This window comes from Ictidomys tridecemlineatus, chromosome 10, assembly GCF_052094955.1.
Source record: "Ictidomys tridecemlineatus isolate mIctTri1 chromosome 10, mIctTri1.hap1, whole genome shotgun sequence".
Lineage (NCBI taxonomy): Eukaryota > Metazoa > Chordata > Mammalia > Rodentia > Sciuridae > Ictidomys > Ictidomys tridecemlineatus.
In genome coordinates this window covers 133,530,015-133,542,165 of record NC_135486.1, presented here as the reverse complement: position 1 = coordinate 133,542,165, position 12,151 = coordinate 133,530,015, and the positions used below count along the sequence as shown (strand labels likewise).

The 12,151-nt window shown below is 42.6% G+C and overlaps 1 protein-coding gene across 2 annotated transcripts in view; it reads left to right on the top strand.

The window, feature by feature from the left end:
- Positions 1-9,393, top strand: part of Rrn3 (RNA polymerase I transcription factor RRN3) — a 33,499-nt gene extending 24,106 nt beyond the window's left edge. For both annotated transcript variants that reach the window (XM_078024323.1, XM_005323689.5), the window contains exons 15-18: positions 2,232-2,340; positions 4,973-5,125; positions 6,164-6,251; positions 7,617-9,393. In XM_078024323.1, coding sequence (XP_077880449.1) covers positions 2,232-2,340; positions 4,973-5,125; positions 6,164-6,251; positions 7,617-7,799 — 533 coding nt within the window. In that variant the 3' untranslated portion in view covers positions 7,800-9,393. The remainder of the gene's footprint in view (positions 1-2,231; positions 2,341-4,972; positions 5,126-6,163; positions 6,252-7,616) is intronic.
- The last annotated feature ends 2,758 nt before the right edge of the window (positions 9,394-12,151 follow it).

Here is a 12,151-nt window from a genome sequence, read left to right as displayed (position 1 = left end):
GGCATAGTCTCCTTGGGTGGGAATCACCACTCGGCTGAAACTTGAATGTTGTTGTGTTTGTCATATGTCTACTTAGACCCTGCCTGTTTTTAAAAGGATGTAGGGGTTAAAATTAGTTGTGAACTAGTAGAAAGTTAGGGTTTATTACAAGGTAATCAAAATTTGGTTTTCTTTGTATAAATTTTTTTTTGTATAATTTGTATAATTTTTTTTCTTTGGCAGGAATCTTGATTTGAGAGGAAATATTTCTTAAAAGCCATGATGTTATATTTATGTAATTTTTTTTTTTTTTTGGTACTGTAGATTGAACTCAGGCACTTGACTGAGCCACATCCCCAGTCGTATTTTGTATTTTATTTGGAGACAGGGTCTCACCCAGTTGCTTAGTGCCTCACTGTTGCAAAGGCTGGCTTTGAACTCTTGATCCTGGTGCCTCAGCCCCCAAGCTGCTGGGATTACAGGCATGCACCACCATGCTTGGCTTGTAATTTTTTTTTTTTTTAACCAAAATATATGTTGAAAAAATTCTGTTAAGGACCGAGGCAAGATGATTACAAAATAAATAGTATTTACATATATTTTCTTAGGAGTTGATTATGGTTCAGATTTGGAATGTCCCACAAAGGCTCATGTGTTGAAGGCAGCAATGTTCTGATGTGGGGCTTTTAGGAAATGACTGGATCACAAGGGCTCTAATCTTGTCACTGGATTAAGTTGCCTCAGCAATTTAGACTCTCTCAAAGTAAAAAATAATAAGGACTGCAGTTATAGCTCAGTGATAAAGCACCCCAGATTCAATAGGGGTTTATTACAAGGTACTCAAAATTTGGTTTTCTTTGTATAAATAAATGCCAGGAATCTTGATTTGAGAGGGTGGGAACAAACCAAAACAGAACAAAAAATTGGGCATGGTTGTAAATGTCTGTAATCCCAGTTACTCAAGATGCTGAGACAGGAGGCTCACAGGTTTGAGGTTAGTCTGGACAACTTGGTGAGATGCCATCTCAAAGTATGAAAGAGACTGAGCTCAGTGGTAGTGCCTCTGGGTTCAATTCCTGGTACCATCAAAAGGTGAGGGGAGGCTCTTAGTCAGCTTTTCAGCTGAGAAAATACCTGAGAAAAACAAGGAAAGATTTATTTTAGGTCCTGGTTTCAGAGGTTTCAGTTCAAGGTTGGCTGGTTCCATTGCTTGGGGTTGAGGAGGTGGAACATCATGGTGGAAGGCATGGTGGAAGAAAGCAGCTTACTTCATGGAAGCCGAGGAGCAGAGAAACTGGGGACAATACATACCCTTCCAGGGCATGCCCCCAGTGACCTACTTCCACCAATTAGGCCCTACCATTCAAAGTTTCTACCACTTCCCAGTAGTCTGTACAGATTATGAATTCATCAGTGGATTAATCCAGTGACGAGATTAGAGCCCTTGTGATCCAGTCATTTCCTAAAACCCCCACATCAGAACATTGCTGCCTTCAACACATGAGCCTTTGTGGGACATTCCAGATCTGAACCATAATTAACTCCTAAGAAAATATATGTAAACACTAGTTTGTCTGCTTGCTTCTTAAATGCTACATGTGGAGTCTGAATTTTACTAAGCAGAAAGGTTTTTTGTTTTTCTTGAGATGAGGGTCTTGCTACGTGGTACTCCCACCTCTGCCTCCTGAGTAGCCGGGACTACAGGCATGTGCCACCACCTGTAATTATACTAATTCCAAGTAAAAAAAAATACCAACAACTAATGCATACTGAAAATGTTGTTCACCTTCACTGATAATTTAAGACACGCAATTGAAAATGAGGTTGCTGTTTTGTTTTGTTGCCCAACATGATTATAACTGCAGTCAGATCCCGAGGTCTTTTCCCTCCCTATGAACTCAGCACATGCTGAGCTTACAAATATAGGAAGTCCAGATTGCCCTGTTATCTCAGCCCACTAGGAGCAGGTGCTTAAAACTGCTGTTCAGAAAAGCGGCCTCAGGCACGAATGGATGCTATCAACCTGGTGTGTTCTTCTGAGCCACACATTGTGAGGCTGTCTACCTTTATTTCTGCAAATAACTTAACTTGTTGAGATTGTTTTTTCTTGAGTGCTGCAGATTGAACCCAGGGCCTTGTTCATGTGAAGAACATGCTCTACCACTGAGCATGTGTGATGATTTGAGCTGTTAAAGTTAGTTCAGTTTTTCTGTCATATTTGTATCTTAAATTTCTTTTTTTTTAAATCAAAGGTTTGAGGTACCTTCAAAGTCTCAATTTTGAACGTATAGTAATGAGTCAGCTAAACCCTCTGAAGATTTGCCTGCCATCAGTGGTTAACTTTTTTGCAGCCATCACAAAGTAAGTTAATTACACTCTCTTTTATGAAATTATTTAACAATAAATGTATGAGATTGACACAAGGTGTGAGAACCAAATTTATGTTCATATTAGTATTGTAAATTCTATTATATTTCTCAGAATTAGAAATAATAAAACATTCCAAAAACAACAACCCAGCTCTTGCAGGAAATATTGCATTGTAGCTATTGTTTTTCTATTTTGGTGCCATTGGTAGTTGCTACTACTTTTTATTCAGAGATAAACTCCACAGAAACATAGGCTTTTTTATTTTGTACTGGGGATTGCACTCAGGGGCACTCAGCCACTGAGCCCCATCCTCAGCCCTATTTTGTATTTTATTTAGAGACAGGGTCTCACTGAGTTGCTTAGCACCTCACTGTTGCTGAGGCTGGCTTTGAACTCGTGATCTTCTGCCTCAGCCTCCTGAGCCGCTGGGATCACAGGTGTGCGCCACTGCACCTAGCAGCATAGGCATTTTGAAGTAATTAATGAAACCAGTAAGCAGAGAGGTACAAACCAAAGATGTGTAGTAGAGTGACAGCTGGAATAGTAATAAAAATAAACTGAACACAAGGTAAGTGTCCAGAGAAAGGAGGCGACTGTGTGAGAAAAGCACCTGCTGTCTCAGGCCTAGTCACTCTGGCATCTCTGACTGTGTGCCAGACAGAGGTCCACGCACTTCACATAGGACTCATTTAGTCCTCCCATAACGCCCTGTGACTGTCTCACCAGCCCCCGTTTGTAACTGGAGAGATGGGGGCATGGGGTAAATTCCTTGCCTGAAGTCACGTATCTAGGTTGTGGAGCTGGGATGTCAGTGCAAGCTGTGGGGCTCAGTGGCAGAGTGCTTACCTAATGTGTGTAAAGCCCTGACTTCATTCCCAGGACCAAAAAGAAAGAAGAAAATAATATGTAGGAAGCCTGTCTCCTCTGTCCACTTACTAAGTGACTCTGCTTCTGGGAGGAAGTGATTCAGCCTTTTGGCATCTACTGGGGGTATTCAGGCAGGGTGGAAGCTGGAAGTCTTCAACAGTGAGGACTCTTCTCTTGTCATTCCTCAGCCTCGTTCAAGGTCTCTTCTCTCTCCTGAGATGGCAAACTGGTAGTGGGACTGGAATGTGGCTGGTGGCAGAGTGCTCCATCCCCAGCACCACGCACACACACAAACATAGTGAAGGTTTAGAAAAGGAATAAAAAAACCCAATTAGTAATAGCATTGAAAGGTTTCTGCACATTGCCGAAGGCAGGAAGCAGCTGGAAGGGTGTGGACTGAGGAAGTAAAGCAGAGGCAGCAGTCTCTGGAATGTTCTTGACGTGGGGGCAGAGGGCTGCAGCTGATGGTGCAGCTGGTCAGAAGCTCTGGGTTTGGGGTTGGCACATGCAGCAAGGGTCAGGGGCAAGTGAATAAGAGCCTGAGAGCAGGGGTTGAAATACAGGCCGTGTCTGGGAGTCTGCACTGGTCCACAGCTGTCAGAGATTTGAGCTGCTGTTCTGGTGATTGCTTTTTTATCAAGTTTTTGTAGAGATTTGTTAGTTTTTCAGTATTGGGAATGACATAGGAACATTGTTGCATGTGTGTCCTGGTGTATGTGCTCATAGTCCTTGTCACACACCCCAAAATGTGGTGGCTGGGTCCAGGAGGGACAGAAGTCACCAAGTAGGGAGTGGAAGGTTATCCGTGGATGACGGAATAGAAATAGGAGTGTGCTGCTTAAAGTCGCTGTGGCGCCTGGAACCTGGGGTTATCTGAGTGAGCGCTGCGGGCTGCAAGGTAGGAGTAGAGTGGCCACAGTGAGCTAAGCCCGCCTTGGAGGAATGGCACGGATGCTAAGTCACTTAGAGATAACTTCCAGAAAAACTGACAGCGTATGGGCTTGTTGTTTTTCTGTTACCAGGTGGTTCTGTCTGTCCTCACTGTGCCTGTGCCCCTCTTAGCAGTTTCTGAGACCATGATTCAATCCCATGGCCATCCTTCTTTCAGTCAAGCCAGCTCTGTCTCTCCATTGCCAACTACTATTCCTCAATGTACTGGAATCCCTCTTCAACAACCCCCTGATTTTTTTTGCCTTTTGGTACTAGGGATTGAACCTAGGGACACTTGACCTGTGAGCTATGCCCAGTACTTTTTATTTTAAAATTTGAGGTAGAATGTCACTTTGTTGCCATAGGTCTACCTGAATTGCTCAGACCAGCCTTGAACTTAGTGATCCTCCTGCCTCAGCCTCCCATCTGACTGGGTATTACAGATGTGCACCCCTTCACCCACAAATTTTCTTAGTTCTGTGCTACCAGGCCCAGCTTCAGTTCTTTCAAAATATAAAGGCATTTATCTAATGTAACTAATTATTTAAACTAATTATATGAACTGTTTGCTTGCCAAACCTAGTACTACCTGTTAATCTAAGCCCAACTAATCATTCTAAGTGATGTTTACTATAGTCTCTTCCTTAGCATATGTGTCAATAATAGGCCCGAGAGCTGTATTCTAAAAGTATTATTATTATTATTTTTTTTTTATTATACTTGTTCTGTTCTGCATCTTGCTCTGGTCATTTTAATGGTCACACTCGTCACGTCCATGCAAGAGTAATTCTAGCATGTCAGTGGTCTCTGGTTTTGTTGTTCACAGTAAATACCAGCTAGTTTTCTGCTACACTATCATTGAGAGGAATAATCGCCAGATGCTACCAATTATTAGAAGCACAGCTGGAGGGGACTCAGTGCAGACCTGCACAAACCCACTCGATACCTTCTTCCCCTTCGATCCTTGTGTGCTTAAGAGGTAAGTTCTCTCAAACAGAGACACTGGCAGTGGTGAATTTAAATGTTAGAGATGTTTGCTTTTCCCAAGGGTGGGATTTAGGGTTGCTTTGTCATTAGATGGCCCGATTTGGGTGCTAGGCTTCAGGGTCGCTTTACACATGTTCCACAGGCCCAAAGTAGAGAATGCCTGGAGTGTTGGAGGGTTTCACAGGCTCACCAGTGTCTGTAGCTCTTCATCTTGGTAGGGGCCCAGATGTAGACAGAGTCCAGGGGCTTTTTGTTTGTATTTTTTTTTTTAAATTGGTTAAGGGACTGGGGATCCCTTCCTGGATGAGATGCCAGGAAGGGAGGGGCTGCCTTTTCCTGGTTCATCTCTTCTGCTGACTGCTTCCTTCCTCCAGAGACCACAGCTCATACTGCTGCTCAGGACAGAAGCCAAGTGGTGTGTCTAGATGGGCTGTTCTGGAAATCCCAGTCAGCCTTCGCTTTGTGTTTGGATAAGGAAGCAAGACTTTTGCTTATTAAATAGTCCCAACTAGCAGCATAACCATCTGGAATTGTTTGGGCCCCCAAGTCTTGGTTGACTGCAATCAGATTAGTTGGTTTTCCTACTTGGTTTTCAGGTTACTATAGGAATCTAAAAAAGAATTTCAGAGTATTATAGTTTTGTTTTTATTTAGAGTTACTAAAACATAATTTTCTAGGACTGGGGTTGTGGCTCAAGTGCCAGAGTGCTCACCTAGCATGTGTGAGGCACTGGGTTCGATCCTCAGCACCATGTAAAAGTAAAATCAAGATATTATATCCACCTAAAACTAAAAAGTAGGTAATTATTAAAAAAAAAAATTGTCCATATGGTTTAGAAACAATTTCTCTTGAAATATAAAAGAAATAAGAGGTATAAAATTCCGTATGTATGGATGAAGTTTAATGTTATTTGAGCTATAATCTTTACTTCTTGGTTTTGGGGACTAGATCTTGTGAGAAAATGGCTGCATATCTTTTGACTTTTGCTAAAGTATTTAACTGGCCTTTGGTGTGTGATCCTTATTAACAGATCAAAGAAATTCATTGATCCTATTTATCAGATATGGGAAGACATTAGTGCTGAGGAGCTGCAGGAGCTTAAGAAACCCATTAGAAAGGTGAGTGTATGATACAGCACTCTTTCTGGGAATTTCCTTTGTGGTTATGGTCATAGTCACATGGTAAACAGCAGTTTACACTTTACAAACATTACATTTGTTTTCATTCTGCCTTTATAAAAGTTCCAGGCCCAGGTTATGGTTTTCTGTAAAGAGAGTTGGTTTCTTGACCAGATACTTCCGTACACTAACTTTGAGAAGTAGTTAATGAAAATTAGCTGAACTGATTTAAATCTTTACCACTCACTTAGCTATTACCAGTGAGTAAGAATTTGCAATTGCCGTGTTTTGAAATGATGCCAGAGGTTTATATTAATTGTGTGGACCTTGGTGAATGTGGGCTGACTGTGCTAATCTGGAGCACGTTCTCCAGTAACCATTAGGGGGAGCTGGTCAATTAATGCCAGACAAGAACATAGGTATTTAACAAGTAAAAAAATGACGTCACTGTCTTTGCAGCACATTTATTTCCATTAAAGACTGCTTTAATGTACCTCTCTCCCTTTGTAAAATTAATTATTTATTTTTGTCATGCTGGGGATTGAATCCAGGGCCTGCTGCGAGTTGGGCAGGCACTTGACCACTGAGCTATAACCCATTTTTAGCCCATTTTCTTTTTTTATGAGTAATCGTTGGAAAGCTTATTTTATTTATTTTTTCTTTATAGTTTGCAGTTGGGGGGTGGATCATTCATTCACATCGTGTTAGCTGCGTGGTGACACTGAGCAAGAATGTCATGTCCTATTCCCCTGTCCTCATTGAGTGTAAAAATGTTTGAAAGTCAACTTTAGACAAATAATTACAACATGTTCTGAGCACTTATGAGGGTAGTTTTTAATAAAGAAGTGTGCATCAGAGGAATCTTTTGGAATTATTTATCTTCATCCTTACAGAAATAGCACATTCCTGAGAAAGCAGTTTGTTCTCTCCCTCCCTCCCTCCCTCCCTCCTCCCTCCCTCCCTCCCTCTCTCCTCCTTCCCTCTCTCCTCTCTCCCTCCCTCCTTGACTCGGGGTCTTGCCATGTTGTCTAGGCTTGTCCTCTAATTCCTGACTCAAGCCCTCCTTCTGCCTCAGTCACCCAAGTAGCTGGGGCTACAGGTGCATGACACTGAATCTGGCAGGAAAGGAATTCTTTTTTTTTTTTTAAAGAGAGAGAGAATTTAATTTTTTTTTTTTTTTTTTTAGTTTTTGGCAGACACAACATCTTTGTTTGCTGTGGTGTATGTGGTTCTGATCGAACCCAGGCTGCACGCATGCCAGGCGAGCGCGCCACCACTTGAGCCACATCCCAAGCCTGGAAAGGAATTCTTGAAAGCTTGTCAGGGCTCATTGGTGATCTTACTGATGGTGTGTTTTTCACACAGGAGATGGAGGAAGATGAAGATGATGATTTTTTGAAAGGCGAAGTGCCCCAGAATGATGCTGTGATTGGGATCACACCGAGCTCCTTTGATGCCCATTTCCGAAGTCCTTCTAGTAGCGTGGGCTCCCCTCCTGTGCTGTACATGCCAGGCCAGTCCCCTGTCACCTCAAGGATTTGTGATTGAGCTGCACTGCTTTCCCATGGTGTCCTCTGTGCCCAGGCTTGTCGCAGGGGGTCACCTTGGCTGGAGCACACGCTGCAGGATGGCACTTTGATTCCAGACTTCATTCATCATCTGAACAGAGGTGGCAGGTTCTGTTCACTGTCTTCACAGATGAAAGGAAAAGAATATCATGTGCAATATTTTACAGAGGGGTTAATGATAAACGGTGGAGACTGCTCGTTAGTGTAATGTGTACATTTTTGGGGTACTGCAGCTTTTTGATGTAATTTTGTGTAATTTTGTATTGGTCACAACCTGTTTTAACCAATAATTTCTTCACTTAAGTTTTTCTGAGGACTGCAGCCACGGGACTTTACTGGCTGCGCTGTTCACTTCCTTGTCATTGTGTTGTTGAGTGGGGTCAGAGGAGACAGACAAAAAATGAGTGGTGCCAGAGTTGGGCTGGAATACTGAGTTGAGCTGCCACCATAGATCTCCAGGGACATCAGAGACCCATAATGGCTAGGAGTGGGTTTAGAAAAACAGAATAAGACATCATACCTGTGCAGTGCAGAAATGGATTTGAGAGGAAAATGGAGGTTCAGGTAAGTATACAGTTCATGTTGACTGAAAGTGGCTTTGCTTTTTGTGAAGCACAGCATGGTATTTTACCCTTTGACTCCCTTCTGCAGCAGTTACACTGAGCTAGTTGTGACCAGCATCAGTCAGTTATTTTAGAGCTTTTTTTTTTGGTCCAAATAGGAAAAAGATTTTTCAGTGATTTTTTTTTTTTTTTTTTTTTTTTGGAGTGGTTTGCTAGCTAGACTGAGTAGTAGTTGGAAGTTACTCCTGCAGAACCCACTGCAGCTGCACTTACCCTGTGTTCAGCCTTGGGGAAGCCCTTTCCTTAGCAAACTTCTTTTTATATTTTTATAACTAAACCCTGAGAGGGAGTCTAAGACAGCCTTTCCTTGTGACAAACTTGTGCAAGCACCGCCAGGGTTATGCGAAGCTCAAGTGTATTTTCCCATTGTTCCTTATATGTATATTTCTTTGTGTAATTGTGAAGATGGTCATTTTTAAGCATATTTATTTTTCTGCTACTTCTATTTATTTAAAGGCCAACAATATTTTCTTGATTACAAATATTTTGTAATGAAATACTTCCTTTTTTCTAGGGCTTTCTATGCTCTTGTATAATTACATTGATGGCAATGTAGAGTTTGAATTTCTGTCTGTAAATATATTTTTAGAGAAGATTTTTATTGCTTTAAAAAGTTTTGGATATTGGTGATTTTCTTTTGGTGACTTGGTGGAAAATCATTTGAGAACCTTAAGGTTCTCTTTTTTTAAACTGCTGACAAGAAGGTAGATTTTTGTATACTGGATAAAATGAGTAAAATTGTATTCACAGAAATTTATGGGAATTGGGGTCCTAGTGGTTTGGGAAGTAGTTATAATCTAGTAGGATATATTTACAAATATAAATCTTGCTAAATGTCAAAGGGGTTTGAGAAGTCCATTGTGAAAATAAAACAATTACATGGTTAATTTTGAACTTTCATTCTTATGTCAATAGAGGGGAGGGTACCTTAATAAAAAGACTGCTCACATATGTTTTGATGCCTGTGTACATTTGTTTATAATAACTGATGTGTTAAAACATCTTTTTTTTTTTTTTGCACTGAAAAATTGCTCCTGAGACCTCACTTTTTTTTTTTCTTTCTTTTTTCTTCTACTGGGGATTGAATCTAGAGGTGCAGCCACATCCCCAGCCCTGCTGTTACTTGTTTGTTTGTTTTTTGAGACAGGGTCTAAGATGCTTAGGGCTTTGCTTAGTTGCTGAGGTTGGAACTGAACTTGCAGTCCTCTTGCCGCAGCCTCCCAAGCCACTGGGATTAAAGGTGTGCACCACTGTGCCCAGCAAGACCTCATATTAAAGAGAAAAATAATTGCCATTATGATTGGGAGAATTCAGAAATAAATTGCATGTCCTAGTGAGGTTGGCTTCCAGGTGCATAAGAATCAATGGCTCTCTTGGGCTGGCACAGCTGAGAGTGGCAGGCTTGAGCAGGTCCAATGAAGCACTTTGACATGTTACATGTAGCTGGTGTGAATGGACTATTGACTATTATAAACTGTCATGTTGACCTGACTTCCCTTTCTAACCAGCCATTTGGCTTTAGCAAGTTACCTAGCCTATCTCCAAGCTTCATGTTTAATAGGCTGTAAAGTAGGAATAGCTCAAGCCTGGCATGGTGGCTAGTGCCTGTCTTCCTAGCACTTGTGTGTCTGAGATGGGAGGATGAACTCAAGAGCAAATGTCCAGACCAGCCTGGACAACAGAGCAAGATCCTCTAAAAACAGGAAGGGACTAACTGATTTTATGGTTGATGCATGTGAAAGTTAATCATAGGTGTTGTGGCTGTCTCATGAGAAAGTACTTAAGTATGAGGCTCTTAACGGAAAAGTCTTTTCAGGGCAAAGATGACTTCCATTTCTTCATGTCACTTCTGTGGTACCAACTTAAAAAAGATCTGAATGGGAGAAGATGGGCCAGAGTCTCCCTCTGTGAGGCATGCTTATAATGGTGGTTCTTAACTCTGCTTAGGCCCTAGTTTCTCTTGGGAGCTTTGAAAAACTATTAGATTCAGGCAAATCCCACAAAGCGTTGTCTGCAATTCCAAAATGCCTCACCTCCCCTGTCCTGGCAATGGAACTCAGGATGTCACATATGCTAGGCAAATGCTCTACCACTAAGCTATATTCTGCAGACACGTATCTCATTTTTTAAGATAGTGTCTGAAGTTGCCCAGGCTGCCCTTGAACTTGTGATCCTCCTCCCTGCACCTCCCAACTAGCTGAAATTATAGGTCTGCCACTGGCCTGGCCCAAATGTTTCACTTTTCTTGTCTTCACTTTCCAATTCTGTAGTAAGTTATCACCAAGTTTTAAATTATTTTTTATCTGTATGGTGTTTTTTAATTGGTGCATTATACATTATACTTAAACATAATGGTGGGATTCGTTACATATTTGTATATGCACATGATATAACAATTTGGCCAATATCACTCCCTTGTATTTCCCCTTTCCCTATACTTTGCAATTCGGATAGTTATTTTCATTGTTTTTATTTTTATTTTATTTTTTCACTTGACCCCAGAGGTACTAGTCTCCAGTCCTTTTTATGTTTTATTTTGAAACAGGGTCTAAGTTGTTTTGAGCTTTGCCAAATTGCTGAAGTTGGCCTCGAACTTGCAATTCTCCTGCCTCAGCCTCTTGGGATTACAGGGGCGCTACCACACCTGGCTTCTTTATTTACTGCATGCTAGGTAACACTTTATGATTCCTATCCTACAGATGAAGAAGCTAGTTGAAAGAAGTATCTTGCTCAAAGTTACGCTGCTGCTATTTGGTTACATTAGATTCAGATCTTCATTTTAGCCCAAAGCTTTCCCCTTGGGGGTTTAATTTTACCTGCATTACAACAATTGCAGCAAGCCCCACTATTTAGGACTATATTAAGATGATAGAACTGGCTTTGAAATCACGCAAAGCCGCCTTTAACCTTAGCTCAACCACTTACTATTTGTATGACTTAGGGCTAATGCTATCTGTCAGAGGCAGGTGTTGATGGTAAATGAGAAATACAGGTGATTCACAGAGAAGTGCTTGTCCGAAAGGGAGAATCGGTTCTGGGTAAGAAGTTGGGTAAGCTGGGGATGGGGCCGTCTCCTACCCGCATTTCTAGTTTTAGGATCTTCGTTGAAGGGGCTTGGAAACTGAGTGGGAGGTGCTTGAAAGAAAGGGATGCAAAACACAGCTGGTGAAATTCTAATGAAGTTCCCCTCTGCGTGAGGCGATTCTGCCCAACACCTTTCGGAAAGTTACCCCCCGTTAGTGTAGTTGGATCTCACTGAGTAATGCTCCCAGGTGTTGGAAGAGAGCCCCGCGGAGACGCCGCCCCGCAAGGCTGTTCCTGCCCGGGCTCCAAACAGCAAGTGTTGCCCACGGTTTCTAGGCGTGGGGGACCAGTACAGTTCGGGAATTTTTCTCGGTAAATCGTGCCTTGAATACAGCCCCCAGGAGCTGCACAGCAGGAACCCAAGCTTGCGAAGGTCGCACACCTGAGGAGGGTGGGGCAGGGGAACGAAGCCGAAGCCGGCGGGCTCCAGCAGCGGTCCCCACCCACTAGGAGCCCAGTGTCTGCGCCGCGCAGCCGCTGCCCTCGCCCCGCCCCCGCGGCCTGGCCCCGCCCCCGGCTCCCACGCTCTCAGGACTTCACTTCCCGGCGCCCCTTGTGGAGGAGGCCGCCGCGCTCGGACTACATTTCCCGTGAGGCCCTGCGGCCCCCTCCCTGGCTCTCTCCG